General features: G+C 38.0%; 2 protein-coding genes across 2 annotated transcripts; one reads left to right on the forward strand and one right to left on the reverse strand.

The window, feature by feature from the left end:
* Positions 1-1,132: 1,132 nt before the first annotated feature.
* On the reverse strand, positions 1,133-13,755 carry slc22a21 (solute carrier family 22 member 21). The gene is made up of 10 exons (XM_030745724.1): positions 13,339-13,755; positions 12,711-12,814; positions 11,419-11,573; positions 11,129-11,300; positions 10,707-10,833; positions 5,228-5,322; positions 2,977-3,191; positions 2,570-2,752; positions 1,845-1,980; positions 1,133-1,483 (listed from the first exon to the last, which is right to left on the reverse strand). The coding sequence occupies exons 1-10, from the start codon at positions 13,738-13,740 to the stop codon at positions 1,408-1,410; spliced, it is 1,665 nt and encodes a 554-aa protein (XP_030601584.1). The 5' UTR covers positions 13,741-13,755; the 3' UTR covers positions 1,133-1,407.
* On the forward strand, positions 7,350-22,987 carry slc22a5 (solute carrier family 22 member 5). The gene is made up of 11 exons (XM_030745725.1): positions 7,350-7,483; positions 17,646-18,238; positions 18,341-18,444; positions 18,862-19,016; positions 19,149-19,320; positions 19,458-19,584; positions 20,714-20,802; positions 20,980-21,194; positions 21,518-21,700; positions 21,899-22,034; positions 22,239-22,987. The coding sequence occupies exons 2-11, from the start codon at positions 17,849-17,851 to the stop codon at positions 22,342-22,344; spliced, it is 1,677 nt and encodes a 558-aa protein (XP_030601585.1). The 5' UTR covers positions 7,350-7,483; positions 17,646-17,848; the 3' UTR covers positions 22,345-22,987.
* Positions 22,988-23,291: the final 304 nt, after the last annotated feature.

Genomic DNA, 23,291 nt, shown 5'->3' on the forward strand with positions numbered 1-23,291 from the left:
AGTAGCTTAATAACATGGTAATAAAGATGAAGTAATACCATATAATTACAAAATTTTAAACTACAGACAATGGCTTGGTTTTAACAGTGGTTAAAACCAAAGTGGCATTTATGTAGGGGAATAGGTCCTGAAAAATGTATGTTAAAAATGGCTGTGGCCATCATGAAGAAATCCATTTGTTTGTGGATAATCATTGGTTTGAAGATTAGTATTTTGGCTGTCACCGGTTGACCTGTGGAGTGATCAGCAGCTCCTGTTAGTAACAACCTCACTTGGGTTGCAAGATGCATCTGTAATTCACTGTGCTGTTTAACTTAAGATTATTTTTTGCTAGCAAAACGTGGCTGAAAATGTTTGCTAAATTATATATATCAACAGTTTTCAGAGTATAGTGAAGTGAAAAATAAAGACAGAACTGGATATTAATACTGTGTCTGAAATCCCACTTCTAACTGTAAGCAGTACCTATTGGAAAAATAAAAATGTTTATCTTGATGTTACATGAAAAATTCTGACCTTAAAACAGTGTTTTGGCTTCGTGTCTATAGATGATAAACCTTTGTTTTCTGCGCAGTAACAACATCCTTGTTGGTTTACAGAACAGGCCTCTGGCTATTTTGATGTAACGGAGTATATTTCATTTCAAAATCAGTATTTTATTGCATGGCATTTCTTTAATATACAATACTTTGTTTCAAGGGGACACATTTGACAAAATAATTACTTTAAGAAGAATTTTCTATAACTTGCCAGTACACAGTTTTCCCATTATTGTGTTATACTGAAATTATAATTTGAAAAGACCTTTTAGTGAATTTGACATGATGACAGGCTGGAGGATACAAGTCAAGTGCGTAAAGACTGAGTAATGTAGTAATGATTCACTAATGATAAAAACGTTCTCTGTCCTTGCTCCTTTCTCCATTTCTTATGCTACAGTCACACTAGGCCAAACAGTGGTTGAAGACCGCGGCACCAACAAAATTATTGCAACCATGTGCAATGAACTTGCAGTCTTGTTGCCTTTGGTTTACGACTGCTTGTGGTTAGTTGCCATCTTCAGAGTGACTTTGGTGCATTGCGTTTGTGTTTGAGATTGAATGGGGTCAAGTCGGCAATTACATGCAATCTGTTTGTGATAACACGAACTGTCAAAAATGACAAATCCGTTGCTGTTTATTGCAAAACCTAGTTACACTCATCCTCTTACAATATTCTGTTGCTATGAAAGAGAAAATATCTTCAGTTTTGTGGAGAAATTGCATTACAACAGTTATCCAGTCCTCTTGAACTCACATAATTTTATACATCCAGTGACAACATAGCAATAATTTTACCTATTTCTGTAAAGAGGCTCCTTAGTAGAAATGTGTTATGATCAAGTCAGATTTGCATTTTCCTCGTTATTTATGGAGTCTTTCTTTCAGCAGTGTTTTCCTGTTCTTTGCTGCTTGGGAGACTGTAAGGGTTTTTCTGACAGCATCTACAGAGAAAAACAGATACAGAAATTCACAGAAAACATAGTCATACCCACCCTGCTCTTTTTTTTTTTGGTCAGTTTCTGTAGGTTTAAAAGTTAAGCAAAAAGAGTTTTTTAACAATATTAGAAAGATAACATACTGTAATGCAAGAAAACAGAAATTAAACTATTTGAAACTGAAAACATAAGCTTCGTATTCTTATTCTTGTAGCACTGGAAAGTCAAGCTGCCAAACCCAGACTGACAGTAAATTAAAAAGTATGCTGATATAAGATCAAAATATTCTTTTTTTTACCTGTACAAAATGTAAACTAATTAATAATCTCAGTCTATAATAATGTTTGTTTTTTTGTTTGTTTTTTACCCGGGAAAGTACTGCATTTGATCAATGGTCTCAGGCAAAGGCATTCCAAAGCTCTCGGGCAGCAGGAGACTCAGCAACCCTGCTAAAGTTGTAAGGCTTCCCATAAGGATGTAAGGCAGTGAAACAGAATAGCTTCCTGTGGCAACACATCAAAGGGAGGGAAGAAAGTGAAAAACAACCTTGTCTACAATGGCATCAAAGAGTGGTTACAAAGAAAAAGGACAAAAATCCACTAAAGGGTAAGAAACTTGTAAATTTTAACTGAAGGCTGCTCCTTTCTGATTGCTAGCCTTCTATTATCCTTCAGCTAGTGGTGTTTCTTGTTATTTAGTCCTAGTTGGGGCTTTTCTACATTATATTGTTCTCCTTGCATGTGTGATCTGGCTTCCTTCAGGAGTACAAGTTAGTTTAACAACAAACCCCAAATTGCCAAGAAATGTGACTTTGAATATCTAAGTGACAGAAACAAACCCTATGACAGAGTAGCTGGTGCTCCCCAACCCCGGATAGGGTAAATTATTTACGTAATAGATGAAAACACCTGCATACACACAGCTTCATTTAGTATTGTAAGAAACTCAAAACAAACTAGATGTCACAGCAGAATTCTTAGTGTATGTTCAGCTGAGCATGACCATGTGTTTCTTTTTCATGCTTGTGACCAGTGATCAATACTACATGCATTGTTAAGGCGAACAAAACAACTTCAGGGAGAGGACACTTACTTAAGTAAATGAAGAATGGAGCAATGATGCTGCCTATCCTGGCGGCCATGGAACAGGTGCCAAGAGCTGTATTCCTCAGCACAGTTGGGTAGAGCTCAGCTGTGAAGGCATACACCAAAGAAAACGCTGTCGACACGGCAAACTTTCCAATCATCTCCAGTGTTATCGCCACAGAAAACATGTCTACAGGGAATAAAATATTCAATTGTTCAAGTTATTTGTTCAAACAGCTGAACAGTTTTGCAAAAGATTCAGACTGATTTGACTTAGTTGATATGAGAATGACATACAAAAAGGGAACATGTTAGTATAATATGTAATGATGTAAAAAAATAAAAATGAAAGAATGCCAGAAATTGAGCCGGTAATAAAGCAGTTTTAAAACATTGTCAAGTGAAGCGCCGTACATGCTGGTATGAGCTGAATCAGCAGTAGAAACAACCCTCCTGTGCACAAAGATGAGGACAGACTCAGCCGTCTGGAACACCAGCGAAACATAATCCATGACAAAATGTAGGCTGGTATCTCTACTACAGCTGAGAGGAAGCAGTTGAGGTGCACATTCCCATGAAGGTTTGCCGTGTTCAGGGAAAGACCAAGATAGGCAATGGTCAAGGTGTTCCTGTGAAGACATAAGGTGTCATTTTTGTATCCTTATTTTGTACATCTCAATAGTGTGACACAAAAATTCTTTTGTGTTTTTTTTATCCAGAATTATGTGGTGTATTATTGCTGGGTCTTTACTTTAAACTATAAAGCACCTTGAGGCAACTGGTGCTGTGATTTTCACTATATAAATAAAATAAAATAATTAGATTAAATAAATTAAGGGGTGCCCCTGTGGCTAGCACTGCTGCCTCAGTGGTTAGAACTGTTGCCTCACAGCAAGAAGGTCCTGGGTTTGAATCGACCACCACCTTTCTGTGTGGAGTTTGCATGTCCTCCCCGGTTTCCTCCCACCATCCAAAGACATGCAGTTAGTGGGGATACAGTAGGTTAATTGGCGATTTTAAATTAGATGGATGGATAAATTAAGATTAAGACCCTTCAGGTCACGTCAGCTTTGCGGAGCTTCATAATGTTTTTGTTTTCAGACCATCCATTTTAAAGTTTTGTTTAACTGTCAAAAGTGCAGACAGACACAGTTAATGAGTGACTAGCTGAGTGGCATCCTCAAGTGCTGAAAAATGAAGCCAAAACGAAGTGCCAAATGGCCAGGTGAGACTGGCACCAAGAGCATTTAAATAACCAGCTTTACAGCAGAAATTTCCATATAACCCAAAAAAATAAAATTACAAAAGAAAAAGTCTATAGTTCAAAGATGGATGGAGTGACTGTTATGTCATCCAGCAGTTTCTGAAATCCTGTTTTGAAGTCTCTAGATTAGCATTTTCATCTGAATGAATGTGACAAAAGAGGGCACAGTAGTGAAACTGAAACTGTGAAACCAATATGCATCCCATGAATAAGCCACCATTTTGAAACACGGTATGACAATTATTTACAAATTAGACTTTTTATCGAGTATGGCCTGAAATGAATGACTGAGCCCATAAAATCATTAGTTTAGCGTTTGCAGAGGTCAAGTCAAAAAACCAATTTTCCACTAAATTTTTATAGGACCGGAAGTCTTTATGCACTCACAGCTATCTGGTGGCCTCCAGAAAGAATGGAGGTTTAATTCGCTTCTGCATTGTCTTTATTTTTAGGTTGCAAACTGACTGTGGTGAGAAATACTTGCTGACTAGACTGCCAGCTAATTTAAGTCACTGAACTGTAAATCAAGACATATTTGCAGTCTTGGTGTCTTTACTATAGCTCGCTGCATTATTTGTCTGCTTTAATTTTGGTGAGGGATTTTGTTTTTTTTGTATGTCAGCACTAACTAGCAGGTACCTCTGTGCATGCAATGCGCCCATATTGAATTTGGATACACTTTGCTGACCAAGCTAGTTAGCAGTACGTGATACTGTACCACATCTGGATAAAAGGAATAACAAGACTGCAACTGCTAAAATCACAACTTTAAAGCCAAACTAAAGAAGCTATTCATGATGGCTTTGTCCTTCTTTTAGTTTATTGGTGTCTTTGTGAAAGACAAAGACACCAATTCCCACTATGAAAACCCTAAAGCATTTTAAGCAGAAGAAGCAGAAATAAAAAAATTGAGAGTTTTATAATTCAGTTAATTGTAAGAAATATTAAAGGTATGATTGCAGATAAATTCAGACAATATTTTATATGTTTTTTTCTTTAACTGCGAATATTACGAAAAATACCATCTTATCGACTTGCTAAGACCGACTCTGCAATACTAAAATCGAACAGTTTTTTTGATGAAAGAAAAATCCAGCTGCATCTGTTTTCAGACACAGCAAGAAAGCATGCACAGGACACATACAGGCATACTGTGCAGTTACGCAAAACCTGATTTTGATCTTAGTTGCAGGCTTCACAGCACCCGACAGGTCATTATTTGTTGTTAGTGAAACAGGCTGACATGTGGTCGAAGTACTGCATGAACAGGTTAAAACTGTGTATGTGAATGTGAGTAATGGTGTGCGTTCCTCCCTACATGTGTGTGCTCGGATGTGTGTAGCTGTGCGTGTAGGGTCACTGTACCGAATGTGAGGGTCAGGTGGGACAGCAGGGACTCACCAGATCAGCCACAGCATGACAGAGATCCAGCGGATGTTTCGAGAACGAAGCAGGTCACAGATGTGGGCCCTTCTCTTCTCAGGCTTAAGTTCTTCCTGTGGGGCATAAAAGCATGTGGAACAACAAACACTTAACAAGCAGAACTATCAGTCTGGAAACAATGTAACTGCAGAGAGGCCATATTACATATATACATTATATTCAAACATGAGGATTTTAAATTAAAAGGAGGTGAAATGTAGTGTCTCATAATAAAGTCAGGGGCAAAATGTATCTTTATCCCTCGACCACATATAATACTGCTATTAAAGCCCTGCTAATATTTGCTGTAATATCATATTTGTAAGATATACATATCCCCGTGAATTGCTTGTGACAGATGTTTACAATTAGAAAGAGACAGCAGCCAAGTGTTCGGCTTTTTATTCATGAAGAAAAATTACCAGTCCCACAAAAAAATTACTTCGGTCTGCTTCTGTTTGCAGAAATGAGGCCAAATAAATGTTACATACTTAAAAGTTTTAGTAGATCTATATGCAAAAAGAATACAAACCCAAGTCTCCATAATAACATGGGACATTAACATTCTTATTTTTTATTGTATTCCTGTCAGTACCTTCTGTTGGTTTCATCATCATTGTTTATTCTTGTTTGTCACATTTCTAAGTGTCACTGAGTCCTAGCTCCTTGTTTCAGTTTCTGGTTATTTTCAGGAGTATTCTGCCTTAGTTTGTTTTCTCAGTCTCCCCCTTGTGACCCACTGTATCATGTTTGTATGTTTGAGTCTGTTGTCATCTTTTTAGTTGCTTCCTGTTTTATTTTGGTAGTCTGCCACCTCTGCTTTATATGAAGTTATTCTTCCCTTGTCTCATTATCCCTGATCTGTTTCCCCTGTGTACCCCACCTGTTTCCCCTAGCCTCATTACCTTTTGTATTTATTGCATCAGTCTCCCCATTGTCCTTTGTCGAGTAATTAAACATAACTCGACTAGTCTTTCCTAATATTTCCATGCCTAATATAATTATTCCTCATGGATCCTGGTTTTTGCTTTTTGTTTTTGGACTGTGTTTTCCTTTCATTGTTCCTGTATTGGGTATGCAAACAACAACTCCTTTCCACATTGCTGATTTTGACATTTGATTGACTGAGGAAAAACATTTTCTGGCCCATGCTAAGGGTCTTTTATCTCCAAGGAGGACATAGTGTCTGCACAGGACAAAGTTCATGAATGTGCTAATGTGGCTTCTTGAATAAAGTTCACAAGTTAAAAAAACAAAAAACAAATAAATAGTACACAGAGTTCATCTGGATGGAGGAATAGGTTGTGGGAAAGTGCAATAAACGGCTGGATTTATTTCATTTTTCAATCTTAGAAATTTTCAATACCTGATAGCACTACATACACTAAATCCTCTTTAAACTTATTTTCAGTTAATATTGAGTAAGCTGTAGTGTTCACAGGCTCTTTTATAACCTTGCCTTTATTTGCAAGTATAGGTTTAATCACTGTGGTTAAAGTGTAGGCCTCATAGGTTCTGTCTAACCATACAGATATGATTACCTAACCTGTCTAACTTACGCATAGGAACAGTGCACATGAAAAAATGAATTTAAAGTTAAAGCTGAGTGAACATAGTAAACAGCAATAGAACAGAGCTTGGTGTTCTTTCCAGCACAGTGAAGACAACTGAAATAGACTTTCTTCAATAGTTAACAGGACACATTCTTCAGTACAAGAACGGAAGGTGTTGATTAAATCTTGCTGGGCTCTAAGTAATGTTCACTCATGTGGAAAACACGAAAGGATTACATCACAGTGCACACTGAGCAGTGAACCCTAAAAGGGTCATGCTTTTTTGCCCTTCTACCTAGAAAACTGAAAAAAAAAAAAATGAAAAACCAGTTTGAATATGAAAACACAGTGCTTTGTGGTTTTACTGGAAGTCCAGCCATCCATTTTCCACCTATCCAGTTCAGGGTTGCTGGAGCCTATCTCAGCTGCCATGGGGCAAGAGGCAAGGCACACCCTGGACAGGTCACCAGTGTGTCACACTGCTAACACAGAGAGACGATTCACACTCACAGTCACACCTATGGGCAATTTAGAATCACCAATTGACCTAACCTCACTAAGTGCACGAGGAAGCCAGAGTACCTGGAGAAAACCCACGCAGACATGTGGAGAATATTCAAACTTCACACAGAAAGGTCTCAGCCAGATGGCGGGTTTCAACCCAGGACCTTCTTCCAGTAAGGTAAGAGTGCTAACACCGCCCTGTCTCATTTTACTAGAAGTGAAAAAAATATTTGCTCTCTCACTGTCCACTTCATTGCCATTATAGTAGCTAGCTGATTCTTAGAAGAGTAGTTTTCTTTCCAATCATTTATTTAGTGACAGTTACAGATTTTACTCTCCGCTCCCCTGATTATCAGAGCTTTTGAGGATGGCTGAGCTTAATTTGAAAATATTCAGTAAAGTGATGCATAATTTTTATGCATAATCTTTCAGGAGAGCTGTGACAGGTATGGATGAACACCAGAGGTGGGAAGTAACGAAGTACAAATACTTCGTTACTGTACTTAAGTAGATTTTTCAGGTATCTGTACTTTACTTAAGTATTTATTTTTCTGACTACTTTTTACTTTTACTCCCTACATTTTTACACAAGTATCTGTACTTTCTACTTCTTACATTTTCAAACAGACTCGTTACTTTTTAACACGTCAGGGAGAAGTTTGCATTTCCGGTCAGTGCGCCGTCAAACATCAAGCAATCTGAGCCTAAATGGAGGAATAATAACACATAAGAGACAATCGTACTGGCGTATCCTCCATCACCGGTGCTTATCTCGTGCAAAGGGATTAAATACGCAAACCCATATAATTAATGTATCATTTATAGCGCTATAATCAGGGGTTACAGCGGGCCAGACCGAGTCCGTAAGTTGCGCTGCGGCACATAAACAGCTTAGCTAACGCTACTGAAGAGGAGCGAGCATGAAGGGAGTAACATGTGGCAGGTAAATGCAACGTTTCTAAATGCTCAACAAATATCAGCAAACACACAAAGTGTGTGCAGTTTGTCACACAGTGTGTCTGCTAGCTAAAAGAAGAGCTGCTGTATTTCAGGGAGAGCAAAGAGAGAGAAGTTCACTCAGAGATGGAGAAAGAGGACAGGAGAGGAAGAAGAGAGGTTAGAATTAAAGGTAAGGACTGGAAAATAAACTGAAGTATGCTGACTTTGTGTAATTCAAAGATTCTATGAAAATACTGCAGTTTAGTGTGTGATAAATAGGTCAGCTTGTTGTACTGTATTTACAGTAAAGCTCTGTGTTGGTGCACAGTAGGGTTTAATCCCGGGATCCGGGATTCCCGGGAAATGCGATCAGAACCATTTCCCGTTTCCCGGGAAACGTTAGACGGGAAACCGGGAAAAAAGTCGCGCGCGTCGATTTGACTTTCAGAAAGAAAAGAAAGCTTCAGAATGTTAAATTTAAGGAAATATTGAGAGAAGGGTTCGTTTAATGCGAAAAGCATTACTCTTCATTTCAGGCACGTTCAGCCTCCGTTTAAGGCTTCAGCTTCATCTCAAGCGTTTTAATAGAGGTATTACACAGTTGTGCTTTTTTCCTCTTTAATTTGTTGAAATCGTAGGCAATGTGTTTACCCTAAGGTATTTTGTATTATATAATTTTATATTATATATTGTTATATTGCATTATATAGCCTATAAAATATGCCTGCCCTGAACAATAAAGAAATATCTGTTTAATTTCGAGTGTTTCTTTTCCTCGTTTGCAGCCGCTTACTAACAATCATGAATTAGGATACGGGCCTAATGTGTGAAGAAATTATCATGAAATAGATTGCTTTAACATATTTCGCTTTTAAAATGGAGTTGAGTAAAATGTATATTTTTTAGGCTATAAGGATCGGCCAGTTTTTCAAAAGACGATTCACAGCGAACCTACTTTAACCCTCAGACACGGTGTTGTAAATTTGCTGTTGCCAGAATGGCAATGACCAAGTCGTAGTGCATTACTCAAGGCCCTGTGTTATGTCATATTAGTGTAGTACGGTAGTTAACTTTTCAATGACTATTACAGCGTTCCACTGGTGGAGATATAGTGCAACAGATGTCGCCACGACAGCGTGGCTGAGCCTTTATCAATGCTGTGTGGAGATGAACCGTATTGTTTTGCACCAGCAGTTGTAAAATAGCTTGTTATAATTCCATGTACAATGGAGGAATATTCGAATTATATTTGTTAAGGGAGTGTTGAGGAACGATACAACACCGCATAGCTCGAGCACTCCAATGTACAGATGTAGGTTTTATTGTGTTAATCAAGCCGACGTTACCCCCTACTGGGCATAACAGGACATAGCTGGAAAGCTACCTCTACAATATCACAATAGGTTAAGGCCGACACAGGCTACAGAAGGCCTAATTAAAAATAAAAAAATAAATAAACTTTTTCCCGGGATTCCCGGGAAATGGCTCGTCATTTCCCGGGATTTGATTCATGTCATTTTCGGGAAAAATATTAAACCCTAGTGCACAGAGGCTGTGTTCATGGTCAGAGTTACAGGTTACATCAGTGCAGCAAAGATGAGTTTGAATCAAAGCTGCTGATGCTGAGATTCATTCACTGAATCCAACATTTCTACAGCCTGTATGCTGTCAGTGTAGGGGATGGAGATCAGCTCAGACACCTGTGAAATACTGGGTTACATCTTTGTGAGTTCAGTTCATCCACACAGAGCAGTAAACCTCAGAGCAGCAGCAGCAGGTCAGCTGATCACAGCCTGCACACCAACATCATTTACTGCAGCTCACAATAGAAAGCTGTGATTCTTCTCCCCATGCAGAGCCACTACAGCTGATCTTAGGGTTCCTCCACCTTCTGAATCCCACTGTAACCCCTGAGTATCCTCATGTTGGTGTTTAGGTGGAGGCACAGTCACCCTCTACTATGGAGGACACAGAGAATAGAGCTGTGTTTAAATTCCCCTTCACAGTTTGTGTCCTACAGAACAGATTCAAGCTGAGTGTATTCATTAGGATTAAAATTTAGATTGGAATAACGTTTGTATTCTCATGTAATATTATTTTATATTATTACAATAATATATAATGAGGTTCGGTTAGTTTTACACAAAAACAGCAGGTAGAAACGTCCTCCAAAGAACTACTTTTACTTTCTTACTTTGAGTACATTTCAGAGCCTGTACCTTTTTACTTTTACTTAAGTAAAGAAGTTGAACCAGTACTTCGACTTTTACTAAAGTATTTTTTAACAAAAGTACTTGTACTTCTACTTAAGTACAGAATGTCAGTACTTTTGCCACCTCTGATGAACACAACCTAGTGAAGGAACAGGAACACGCTGTAAAAAGAAGCATGTTTGTATTCCATAAGTATTTTAAAAGAACTGACAAACTAAAATCTTAGCTTAGCACAGCACTCAGTCTCACCTGCAAGGGACTGAAGATGACTGACGGAGGCTCAATCTTGTTCTTTTTAGCCGCATCTCTGATTATGGCTTCAGCTTCTTCTACCCTTCCTTGAGTGAGCAGCCAGCGAGGAGACTCTGGGATAAACCTTTCTCATTAAACAACAGAGGTGACAAACAGAAGTTCAGTCCTTTGAAACCAAAGAAAGCAGAGTCCAGACAGCATATAAAAGTCTTTTTAAAACTATTACTTAACTACCGATTAGGTGCAAATGAGAAAATAATATTTTCGCCCCATCACATTTAACAAACTTCATCAAACTTCATCAAAAGGAATGTCTTAAAAATAATTTGCTTACACTAGAAATGCTAACTGTATACAGATGTGTATTATCAGTTACCATAAAAACAGCTCCAGTCACACACAAACACACACCTACCTACCACCAGAAAGGCACGAGGAGGAAGCCAGGCAGGGCCAAGCCTAGGAGGAGCATCCTCCAGTCCCTGATGAAGAAACCAAAGAGGGGCAAAAGCGTGTAGCCCCCAGCAAAAAACAGATTCACACCCGCCGTGGTAAAAATAGCCCGCACATATGAGCTTAATATCTCTGCTCCTTAGAAAAAGAAAAAAAAGAGTTGAAACACAAGTTAAATTATATCCATATATAAGTAAAACACACACACACACACACACACACACACACACACACGAGAACTGAGTAGTAGTAGTACCTAATACAAATGCAGCCACATAGTTGGAAATATGTCCCACCCCGACAACAAAGAACAGAGCGCAGAACACGGTCCAAGATGGAGAGAAGACTTGGATCAATGTGAACAATGTCTGAATTGCCAGGGTAGCAAACAACACTATTTTTCTCCCATACCTGAAATTGATATACAGCATAGGTAACTGAGTAAAGCAGCATGTTTTATAAAATGGGAGGGTCAATCAAATTCATGCCAACACTAATGTCTCATACATGCTCATGTTTTCTCTCCATGTAGGGCCATGAGAGGACGTGCACTTAATGACTAATGACGCTACAAAGAAATACTACTTTACTGATACTGCATCACTTACTACATCTTTTGGCTTCTTTTTATTTACATTTCTGTTTTGCAGCAACTTTACTGTATAGTTCAGCCTCACCACTGTCAATAGCTTCAGTCCAGTTCAAATGGAATAGGTTGAAATCTTGCAGTTGTTACTGTTGCTGCAAGTATTAACTGTTAATTGTTAGTACAATATAAAGCTCCTTACAATATAAAATGCCCTGAGGTGACTGCTGTTGTGATTTGGCACTATATAAAGAAAACTGAATTGAATTGAATACTGTGTCTTCTAGTCCTGTTTTGTGCCTTTAGACTCAAAGGAGTAATATCTATGAATTTCCCCTTTAACCTACTTGGTTTCTGAGTAGTGCTGGAAATCTGTCTGGACTGCACAACCCTTTTTAAGAGGGGTTATGCAAGAATCTGGGTTAAACTGTCAAAACAAAATACAATAACTTGTGAATCATCACACTATGTTTTAGTTTTGAGCCAGCAGCATGTATTAAACGTTGTGGGGCCTACTGACAAGAATTAATCTGGATGTTGCTCCAAAATGTTTGCATATTTTTTGTATATTGAATTGGAGGAACTGGCAAGTTAAAAAGACCCTTTAGAAGTTTACCATATTTACCATTTAGTGACTGACTGAGAAAAAACATTTGGGCTGAAGAGTATAATTAACTTGGGCTGCTATACTGATAAGCTTACTGTATCAAACTGACTTTGTTTGATGGCTCACTTCTCTAGCAGCAGATATGAACATTTATTTTGATTTTATATCTAAATTATAAATGGCATAGCTTAAATTATTAAACTGTTCTTCAGTAAATATTCAAGTAGATGCATTAAGTCATATTTCACCTATTTTTCAGTAACTCAACAGTAGTCTAGCTCAACTGATTTGGTTCAGGCCCTTGGTTGTGAATGGTTGCGTTATAAATACTGAATTAAACTATCTTGTCCATAACCTGTCAGAGAGCTGTCCTGAAATGAAGGAACCAGTGAGAGCTCCACAGAAGAAGAAAGAAGAAGTCAGTGGGTTCTTCCAGCTTTCATCACAAACCAGGTCCCACTGCAAAAACACATAGCGAATAAATATATATATATATATATATATATATATATATATATATATATATATATATATATATATATATATATATATATATATATATATATATATATATATATATATATATATATATATATATATATATATATGCAGTGCAGCTCACACTGAAAGTAAAGAGGGCAAAATATTTGAATTCCTAAGTTGTATTTTCTCAGCAAGAAAAAAAAAAAAAGTCGTGCAATGTGTTCCAGTCTAAAGCATAAAAAAGCATTGTTCCTGTAAGTCACACAGCCTGTGAAATCTTTCTACAAATTACAGCGATAACTCCAAATACTGGTTTTGTGTTATTTGGGGAATTGTTGCCGCATCAATTCTGACGTCGTGATGAATTCCAATGACAAAGGGAGTTTATCCAACATACTTTATGTATACCATAACGTGTAGCCTGTATACAGTCGCTTAGTTGTACCTAACGTAAAACCAGAAGCAGCGTCCTCTAGATTTAGGAAAAGGCGTGTACAGACCTCAGATACGATAGTAGAAATGTAGATGCTCTGGTCATACTCCCATCCGTCCAAGCAGCCTTCTTTCGGCACATTAGACAGATTCACGTCAACGCCGGGCAGCAAGCCTTTCTCAGAGAAACTCAGTATATCATCCAGTTTGTATCTGGAACACCTGCTGCGCACCAACGCGTCACCTTGGCTGCTCTCTTTCTCCAGCGGGATGCTGCTGTTCTTCCATGCGGGGGTGAGGTTGAGGTGCGCGGGTATGAGGCAGTGGTGGGACGGCGTGTCGGCGAGGAACACAGTGGACAGGGCGGTAAAACCGTTAGGGATTATGGTCAGAGAGAGGAGGAAAAACACCTGCTGCTGGAAACGACCCCATTCTCCGAGGAAAGCCGTTGAAGCTTCGTAGTCGGTCATGCTACTGGTTTCTGCTCAGGGTACACACAGTGGACCAGTGTTAAGAAAAATGAACTGGTGACTGGAGTGGGCATTTCTTAAGCAGATGTTTTGTTTCAACTACTAAACCATCCCTCCCACCTCGCGTTGTTTTAATTATTGGCTAGGTTTACCAAATTAACTTGTCTTTAAAGGGACAATCCGTGATGTAAACTACATTAAGACAGTTATAGCAGGTCTATATAACATTACTGATTAATTAATTTTAAAATGATGACAGTAAAATACTTAGTTATATTTAGTCAAATTTCCTTCTGTATGCTTGGATATGAGATCAGTTGGCAGCTATGCCAGTTTGACTCATTGACATGCGGAAGATGTGAAAGATTTATTTTCAAGAAACCAGCAGACACTACAGGAAGTTACTGCTCCCAACCAAGAAAAAATACACTTTAATCGCCTTAAAATGAGAAAATGTCATATTATTTTCCTAAACATTATGACAGCAATATCAATTTTCTCATACAGCTTCATTAACAGTTTATTCATTTAACAAACAGGGGCCTCATTAGCATGTGGAAGAACCATACACAGCCACAACAGCCTGGCACCTCCTCCTCATGCTGGTCACCAGCTTGGTAACACAGTGCTGCAGGATGGCATCCCATTTTTCAGCCTGCATTTGTTGCAAGTTAGCCAATCTTATCTCAATATCTCTGCACTGAGATTGTCTACAATGATGACAAGCCTTGTTGTCAGCACCTGGGGTACCAGAAGCTCAAAACAAGAGTCAATAGCAGAATAAGCTGTTTGGCACTGGCAGATTTGGCCAGTTTTTTATGGGTGCAGCCTACATACTCAACTCTGCTACTCAAACCACAAATGCATTTTCCTTACAAATGTGGCTCCACTTAGAGGGAAATAAACAGGGTTTCCAACAGCGTGATACTTACTGCCAAGTATCATTGTTACAACAAAGAAATAATCAACCAAACACAAATTTCCTTTTTTTTTTTTTATGTTTTTAACCTCACATTAACTGATTTTGTGAAACTTTGACAGTTTCATGCAAATTATATTTGCTGTGTGTGTGCACGCATGCATGTGTAATATAGTATTGCGCTTTCAGATAGAGTGTCTGTAATGTTCCCTCTGCACAAAGAATGGGGTAACCTTATTGCCATATCTTATCTTTATACAAACCATTATCATGAAAGAACAGTCAGTAAAGTTGTCACGTCGCACACAGGTAATCCAGGCCTCTGCAGTCTTTGTGTAAATCTGCAGCTAAAGCTTTGGCTAATGATTGTGCTGATTGCGTTACACCTTTGCTGTAAAGTCGAGGGTGTGCTGTTTTTCACACTAACATGAACAAGGAAATTAGGCAAGCAGACAATGGAGACATATATTCTTCATTATACATAACATCAGCAGTAGTGTTAGTTATTTATTAAATAAATTAGAAAAGCAGGCAGTATATTCACCATCATAAATGCACGATACATGTCTTAAAAGATGTATTTAATCTGTAATAAGTGTTTGTGTTTTCCTGACTTTATTAGGTAGGAAGTGCATTTCACGTGTATGTTGTGTATACTCATGTATACTCAGATGAGCATACATGTGTCACCCGAGGAGCTGTAAGTCCCTTTGTTAAAGAGCTGTTAAGACACTTTATTCCAACTGTTGGACTGTCACGTGACTGTTACAACTTGATAAGTTGTTAAAGGTCATTATGCACTTATGAGAAACTCTGTCTGAATACAGTAAATTACTTGCATTTTAAATTGTCATCTATATATGAGTGTCTTCATTTTGGGTTTATGAGTTTGTCACACAGTTCATCTGTGTACTTTTGATTAGTTTTTTGTGACAAATAAAGACAACAAGCAACCTGCATTCAAATACAGACAGACATGATTAAAAGACTAAGACAAATCATGTTAAAAACAAACACCACATATAAGAACAAATGGAATAATAAAAACAAAACACGATGAGACATAAAACATAGTAAAAAAAACACAGCAAGGCGTTAAAATTTGTTAAAACCTATGGCCGTAGGAACAAAACTGCTTTTAAAATGCTTGGTTTTACATTTGGTCATTTTATATCTGCGTCCTGACGGGAGAAGCTGGAACTCACAGTGCAAAGAGTGAGAAGTGTCCTTTAAGATTGATCTAGAAATCCTCTGTACCTGCCCAGAGTACAGAGACTCTACATTTAATTGCAGCTCTCCCGTCAGTTTACTGCACCACTTTACTATATGGTTCAGGTAATTCTTATTTTTAAGAGACAGATTACCAAACCATATCACAAGCAAAAGGATAAAAACAATTCAATAAAAGCACGATAAAGCATGGTCAGCAGTGTTTTATCATTATTAAAAGACAACAAGTCCTCAACAACTGGACCGTGGTGAGTTTCATTGCCCATCAGCAGACTAACAATAACTGAATCATTTGCATACTTTAAAATGAATCTATCCTCCCTGCTGCTACGGCACATGTTTATATAAAGAATGAACAGGAGAGGTGACAGAACACGTCCTTGTGGGGAACCAGTGGAGGAACAGACAAATAACAAGGCTGTTTATTCCACGCCAATACAAAGATGGTTAATTTGATGATAATCTGATGAGTTCTCATAGAGGTTATATAACTCAAGGTCTAACTGAAGTGTGTGTAGCCTATAAACTAAAATAAATTTAACATCTCATATATCTAAAGCAATGTTAGAGCCTCTGAAGGCTGCATATACACTCACTGGCCACTTTGTTATACAGTATACACCTAACCCAGTATAACCCAGTACTGGGTTGGACCCCCTTTTGCATTCATAACTGACTTATTTTCTAAATATATAGATTCAACAAGGTGCTGGAAACATTCCTCAGAGATTGGATATTTGGATATTTTCTCTTTTTAGGACAATTCTTTGAAATTCCTAGAGATGGTCGGTTGGGAAAATCCCAGTAGAGCTGCAGTTTCTAAAATACTCAGACCAGCCTGTCTACTACTGACAACCATGTCATGTTCAAAGCAACATAAATCACCATTTTTCCCCATTTTGATGCTCAGTTTTTAACATCAGCGTGTCCTTGTTTACGTGCCTGAATGCATTCAGTTGATGCTGTAATTGGCAAATTAGAAAATTGCACAGTCAAACAAGTGTACCTAAAGTACCTAAAGTGACTGGTGAGTTTAGATTAGTCATCGCGTGCAGGAGGAAAAACAGTATTATGATCTCTAAAATGAATGACACTGGTGCTAACGATGCAATCCTTAGATGAGCTTGCCATTAAAATTTTTAAAAAAAAGTAAAATAAAATTTTAATAAACCAAAGACAGTGAAAGAAACAGACAAAATTAATTACTGAAAAAAATATTTAAAAAGAAAAAGCACTCTGCCATTAGTGAGTATAATATCAGGCTTGTTGTTCATACATTACACAGAATCTGCCTGGAGATTTTGTATGGTTTTATTATATGTCTTTCTCTTTTTTCCTTTATTCATTTGGTTCTAGTAAAGAATGTGACTGCACAAAAACATTTCAGGTTTTTCTTGTTTTTAGTGTTTTGTATTTAATAGAGTAAAATAGTCATACAAAGAAAAATGTTTGAACTTTTGCTGGACTTAACATAAAGTTATGTTTGCCTCCACTGAGTATCTTAAAATAGTCCAACTAGAGCCCTAATACTACTTAGCAACATTTAGAGTGCAGGCACGTGGAGGTCTTTGGAGTATTTAATAGTGTGGAATGTTGTTTAGAGGAAATTTCCACAGTAGTGAGGGGGTTGGGTGAGGGGGATGGGTAACTATGAAGCTTCTGGTTATTTTTACTTACAGTAAATCAAATCCAGTCAAAATTACTGAGTGAGCTGTCTGTCATTCCTTAATATCGGATTGCTTTTCTCTCTTGTCAGCTTATAAGAATATGGATCAACAAGAAGTTTCATGTTGAGATGAAAATTTGCCCGTTAGAAAGGAGGTTTAAAACTCTCAGCACTTTAAAGTAAAGTTTTTTCAGTTGTAACTCCGTCCCACCAAGAGACCGGCTCATTCTGCCTGACAGAGAGCTCAACTCCAACACTCTGATACTAAGCTGAAGTGATTAAGAAGAAAACCAATGGGAGACTATGATGAAGATACAGCATTCCTTGGACAAAGTGGTCCTTACTTCTGGACCACATTCTTTCTCCTGAATGCTCTTTTTGTGTCAACTGGATTTAATGGGCTTTACATTGTCTTTGTTGGAGCAGCCCCGAAACACTCCTGTCTGATTCCAGAAGTCAACCTAACTGAGGAGTGGAGAAATGCCATCATTCCCATTACAATAGTGGATGGTGAAGAAGTTCAGAGCCAGTGCAGCAGATATAAGTTGGATGTGGTCAGAAATCTCTCTGCAGAAGGATATATTCCTGGAAGGGATGTTAATCTGACAAACCTGGAGCAGGAGGGATGCTTAAATGGATGGAACTACAGCAAAGATATTTACCAATCCACCATAGTCACCGAGGTCAGTACTGTTATTATTATTGTTGCTGTGGTTATTGTAAAATTTCAGTTTTTAAAGCTTTAAGTTGTAATTTTTTCTCTTTGATATAAACATTGTTCACAGTGGGATCTTGTTTGTGACAACCAATGGAAAGTTCCATTTGCATCCTCGACTCTCTTTGTGGGATACCTTGTTGGGTCGCTAATCTCAGGACAGCTTTCAGACAGGTATTTTACCTTAATTATCCTAAATTTACCTAATTACCTTGAATCCACCCTGTATAATGATACTTAAATTCACTCAATTACAGGACATTTTCTGTCATTTACAATATACTGCAGGTCTGTTAGTTTCTCTAAAACAAGTCTGTTCCTAAAATTCTGGTGACAGCAGTGCTTGAAAAACAAATAAATAGCTTTAGTAACGGTTCAAACACTGCAGCCAATGTTACATAGTGGAATTAATGACAGCAGCCCCATCTACTGTTATAATGGGGATGGTACTAACACTGGGGTATTATAGTTTCACTTTTGACATTTATTTTTATTTCCATTCTATTTCCAAAAGAAAACAAAGGGCATGAATTTCTAAATGTTGAGTATCTCTCAATAAATACCAATTATATGAAATTCCTTTCTAATCAGGTTTGGGAGGAAAAAGGTTGTTTTTATGTCTCTTGGGGTCCAGTGTCTCTCCGTCCTGCTTCAGTCCTTTTCTCATTCATGGAGGATGTTCTGCATCATGTACCTCTGGGTTGGAGCCTCTCAGATATCCCTCTACATTTCTGCATTTGTACTAGGTTTGCAATATAATTTAAACACATATTTGGACTTTTACACAGAAGTTTTCAGTATGATTTTACTGCCTGCTGTCTCATTATATTTTCAGTAACATGCTTGTCACTAAAGATTTATGATTTTATTTTGGATAGGAACTGAGGTTTTGAGTAAAACTATGCGTGTGCTGTTCACAACTCTCGGAGCCTTCCTTTTCTATTGCATTGGTTACATGATACTTCCTTGGATTGCATACGGCATCAGAGAATGGAGAACTCTGCTTGCAGTTCTGTCAGCAACTCCTCTGATGAACATTCCCCTGTGGTGGTATGTCTTTTTTTTTTTATAATGTTCACTGATTTCTTCTCTGAAATTCCTGCATAAATGCAAAGCTGCTATTGCTGCCACAGTAAAGAAAACAGTCTGTTCTGTTGACCTTCAGCAAATCTGTGTTGGTTGGGCAGGTTCATCCCGGAGTCTCCTCGATGGCTGATCACTCAGGGGAGAGTGAAAGAGGCAGAGGCCATTGTCAGACATGCTGCAATTAAAAATAAAATTGAAGCACCACCTGTAATCTTTAAAGAATCTGAGGTGAGGCTCATTAATTGTCATAATAATAGTATTAATATATATGTATGCACTTTTCCAACTTTCAGGTCAACAATTGGTAATTTTTAAATATGGAAAAAAAAATTTAGGGTTACATTTCTGGAAATCTGACAGAATGACAGAATGAGCCACAACATTAAAACCACTGACAGGTGAAATGAACAGCATTTGTCTTTCCAATGCATTATTCTGCTGGAAAACCTTGGGTCTTGGCATTCTTGTGCATGTTGCTTTAACATGTATCACCCACCTAAACACTGTTGCAGACCCACTCCCCACATCGTAGCAACATTCTCCGACGGCAGCGGCCTCCCTCCGCAGGACAGTGCACCCTGCCACACTGCAAAACCTGCTTAGGAACGGCTCGGGGGGGCACCACAAAGAGCCCAAAGTGTTGACCCAGCCTCCAGTCTCACCAGATCTGAGTCTGATCAGGCATCTGTGGAATGCAGCGGAACAAGCCAGATCTACTGATGTCCAAGCCTGGAACCCAAAGGATCCACTGCTAGCATCCCAGTGTCAGACATCACATCCGGGCCTTGAAGGGACAGAGCTGTTTTGTTGGCATGAGGGGCACCTGCGCAATGCTACACAGGTGGTTTCAATGTTGTGGCTGACAGGTGTATTCTGGTAGTTTTAATATTCACAAACCAAATGTAAAAATGTGACTCCAGAGGCCACACTGGATATATTACAGATTTTTTTTCTGCCCCTGGGGAGGGCAAGTGGGGAAGTTCAGACTTTATGTTTTGTCTTGCTGGGGGTTTCCTCTTCCAGTACATGTCTGTCTTTTTTTCTTCTACATAGTCCGAGTAAAAGACTGAGTAAAAGCCAGATTATAGTGATAGTCAGATCCATTATTTCATCATTTCTGTTTTTTAATGTTCTATTGCAAATTGCTTCTTAAATAGAAAACTAATGCCAGCATTTTATAATAATTCCTGAGATTATTATAAAAATTATGGTAAATACAATCTGACTCATTCATATCTGCATGATTTTTTTTTTCCTTCAACAAAGCAAAACTAGAATCTGCTTAAATGTACTGACAATATTCTGTGTACAAGTGTAGAATCACAAGAATCCTCTTCTGTCTCCATTTAATGTCCAGGACTTGCCTGTCTGCAAGACATATACCATGCTTGATATTCTGAAATCCAAGAACCTGAGATGTATCACACTGATGTGTCTCCTTTTATGGTAAGCTTTATGGTTGTTTCCCCACGCCCCAACCCCACCCTTCAGACATTTTAAGGTCTTGTAATCCAACAATTGTGCAAAAAAAATGAACTTTACAAGTCAATGTGCACATATGCCTCTCGACATTCATATTATAATCAAAATAATGGTAATTACTTTTAATTTTTATATTTTCAGGATGGCAATAAACATTGGGTATTTTGGTTTATCACTGAACACCTCCAACCTCAGTGGCAACCCCTTTGTGAACTGTTTTTTATCTGCTACAACTGAAGTTCCTGCCTACATTGTTTCTACATGGCTGCTTAAAGCATGTCCGAGAAGAGCGCTTCTTTCATTGTTCCTCATCATTGGAGGAGGAGTTCTCCTGCTCATCCAGTTCATCCCTGACAGTAAGATTTGTAGCATGTTGTAACATGTAGAATGTGGTTTGGCATTATCTTGCTGAAATAAGCAAAGCCCTCCCTGAAAAAGACTTCATTTGGATAGCATCATATGTTGTTACAAAACCTGCATATATTATTCACCATTATTGTGGTCTTCACAGATGTGCAAGTTACACATTCTAAGCGCACTATCGCATCCCATACCAGAAATGAAATTGGCATTACAACTTTAAAATAATTTTTCAACACTGACAAAGTAAAAGACGAAACCACTTCCACCATTTATTCGTATATTTAAACATATTTCTCTCTCTTTCTCCTCTCCTCAGCCTTTCACCATGTTGCTCTGGCATTGGAAATGACTGGAAAGTTTGGCTTCACCATGGCCTTCAGCATTGTGTACATCTACACTGCTGAGATTTACCCCACTGTACTCAGGAACATTGGCATGGGGATGTGCTCCTCAGCTGCACGTGTTGGCAGTATCACAGCACCTTATGTCATTTTTTTAGGTACATGGATATTAGATATCTCATAAAGATCTTGCACTGTGCACAGTGTGTCATTTTCAGCATCACAGCACCGAAACCTTTCAGATTTGTAGATGCTGAATATCTCATGAACACATACTATACTCATATGCAGGAAAACTGAGAGTATCTAAAAGTGTCATTTTCTAACATTGGCCTTTGATCCTTTGTTGTCTACAGGTACGTATAATAAAGTTCTGCCTTATATTTTAATGGGAAGTCTCACAATCGCCTCCTCCGTGGTCAACTTCTTCCTTCCAGAGACCCTCCATAAAGATCTTCCAGAAACTGTCGAGCAGATGCAAGAATGTCAGAGGTGAGTGTAGTTCACATTAGACTAGATGAGATGAAAGATCCAATCCGCTTACATGTGGTCTGTAGAGCACTTTAGAAGATGACTTTAGTACATGTCCATGTATACTTACTGACAAAGATTTTGTTGGTTGCCTTATTGATGTCTATGTTGCAAGGAGACTCATTTTCTCTATTTCTCATTCTCTGGTTGTCTTTGTCCTTGCAGGTTTTGCAGTGGGCCAAAAAAGAAGAAACATGTAAAAAATGGAGCAATGGCTAACCTGCCCATACCATGTGAGGCCCATTCTGATGGGCAAACTCTCACGCTTTAGTTTCTTTGACATTAAGTGTCTCTTGCTTCAAAGTGACCGTCTGAAATCTGAAAATAAAATCCCACAAACACATGAAGACTTCTTTTGGGTTTAACTTTTCTTTTAATCATTTAATGTGAATTAAAGAATTCCTTTAAGGTATTTGGAAATATTACAAACAAAAACATCATTCAGTTTTTTGTATGGAAGTGAGTGGTCACATGGCACAAGTAAAGAAAAAAGTAACATGAACGCTATTAGCACACAGTCCAGGTTTTTGTCTTGTAATAGTTTTAACATCCTAATGTAACATTGTTGTCTGTGTGATTTTATATTGCTGCTAGCTATAGAAAATTATTGTTTTGCTGTACTAAAGAAGGAAATGCTTCAGTCAGCAGGTCTTAGGCTTAGTTAATATAAAAACCGGAAACTCATTGGAATAGTTTGTGTGACTCTGTCCAAAGGTAGCAAACTTCACCTATCACCATATCTGAAGCTTACTAATTAACTTTTAATATCTTGTTTGTTTAAGAGTAAAGAGCAAAGAGTTATGGGTTGCCCCAACCCCCAAATATTGAAATGGTGAAACTTGAAAGCTTTCACATGTTACAAATCTTTAATTTTGAATCAGTGCACGAGATGGGATTAGATTATATGTTTTGTTCTGGGGTTTTGTTTCCAAATAAATTGTCATTGAATGCTGAAACTGTTTGTTTGCTTATTTGTTTTTAAATATGTGCTTATTATTAATTTGCTGGGCCACTTCATTTCCAAACAGCTGGAAAAGGTGCATCTTAACCAATAAGTTGCATCACTTCTTCTACTGCACTATAATCATCAGAGGATACAAAATGCTCTGAGCAAATCAGATATTATTGGGAGATGGAATATTAAGCAGTATAGCATCACATTCAATTCCTACAATATATTAGAGTTTATGAAGGACCACAAATGAACACCTAGACAGA

This window comes from Archocentrus centrarchus, chromosome 14 (assembly GCF_007364275.1).
Source record: "Archocentrus centrarchus isolate MPI-CPG fArcCen1 chromosome 14, fArcCen1, whole genome shotgun sequence".
Lineage (NCBI taxonomy): Eukaryota > Metazoa > Chordata > Actinopteri > Cichliformes > Cichlidae > Archocentrus > Archocentrus centrarchus.

Bases quoted from the DNA above. Each gene is read 5' to 3' on its own strand.
- slc22a21 (XM_030745724.1), bottom strand. From the start codon at position 13,740: ATGACCGACTACGAAGCTTCAACGGCTTTCCTCGGAGAATGGGGTCGT. The intron at 11,574-12,710 runs GTTATGGACAAG...TATCAATTTCAG, and splicing joins TCAGGACAGCTCTCTGACAG to GTATGGGAGAAAAATAGTGT. The intron at 1,484-1,844 runs GTAAAAAACAAA...TTTTCTCTGTAG, and splicing joins CAAATGCAGTACTTTCCCGG to ATGCTGTCAGAAAAACCCTT.
- slc22a5 (XM_030745725.1), top strand. From the start codon at position 17,849: ATGGGAGACTATGATGAAGATACAGCATTCCTTGGACAAAGTGGTCCT. The intron at 20,803-20,979 runs GTAAGCTTTATG...TTATATTTTCAG, and splicing joins CTGATGTGTCTCCTTTTATG to GATGGCAATAAACATTGGGT. The intron at 21,195-21,517 runs GTAAGATTTGTA...TCCTCTCCTCAG, and splicing joins CATCCAGTTCATCCCTGACA to CCTTTCACCATGTTGCTCTG.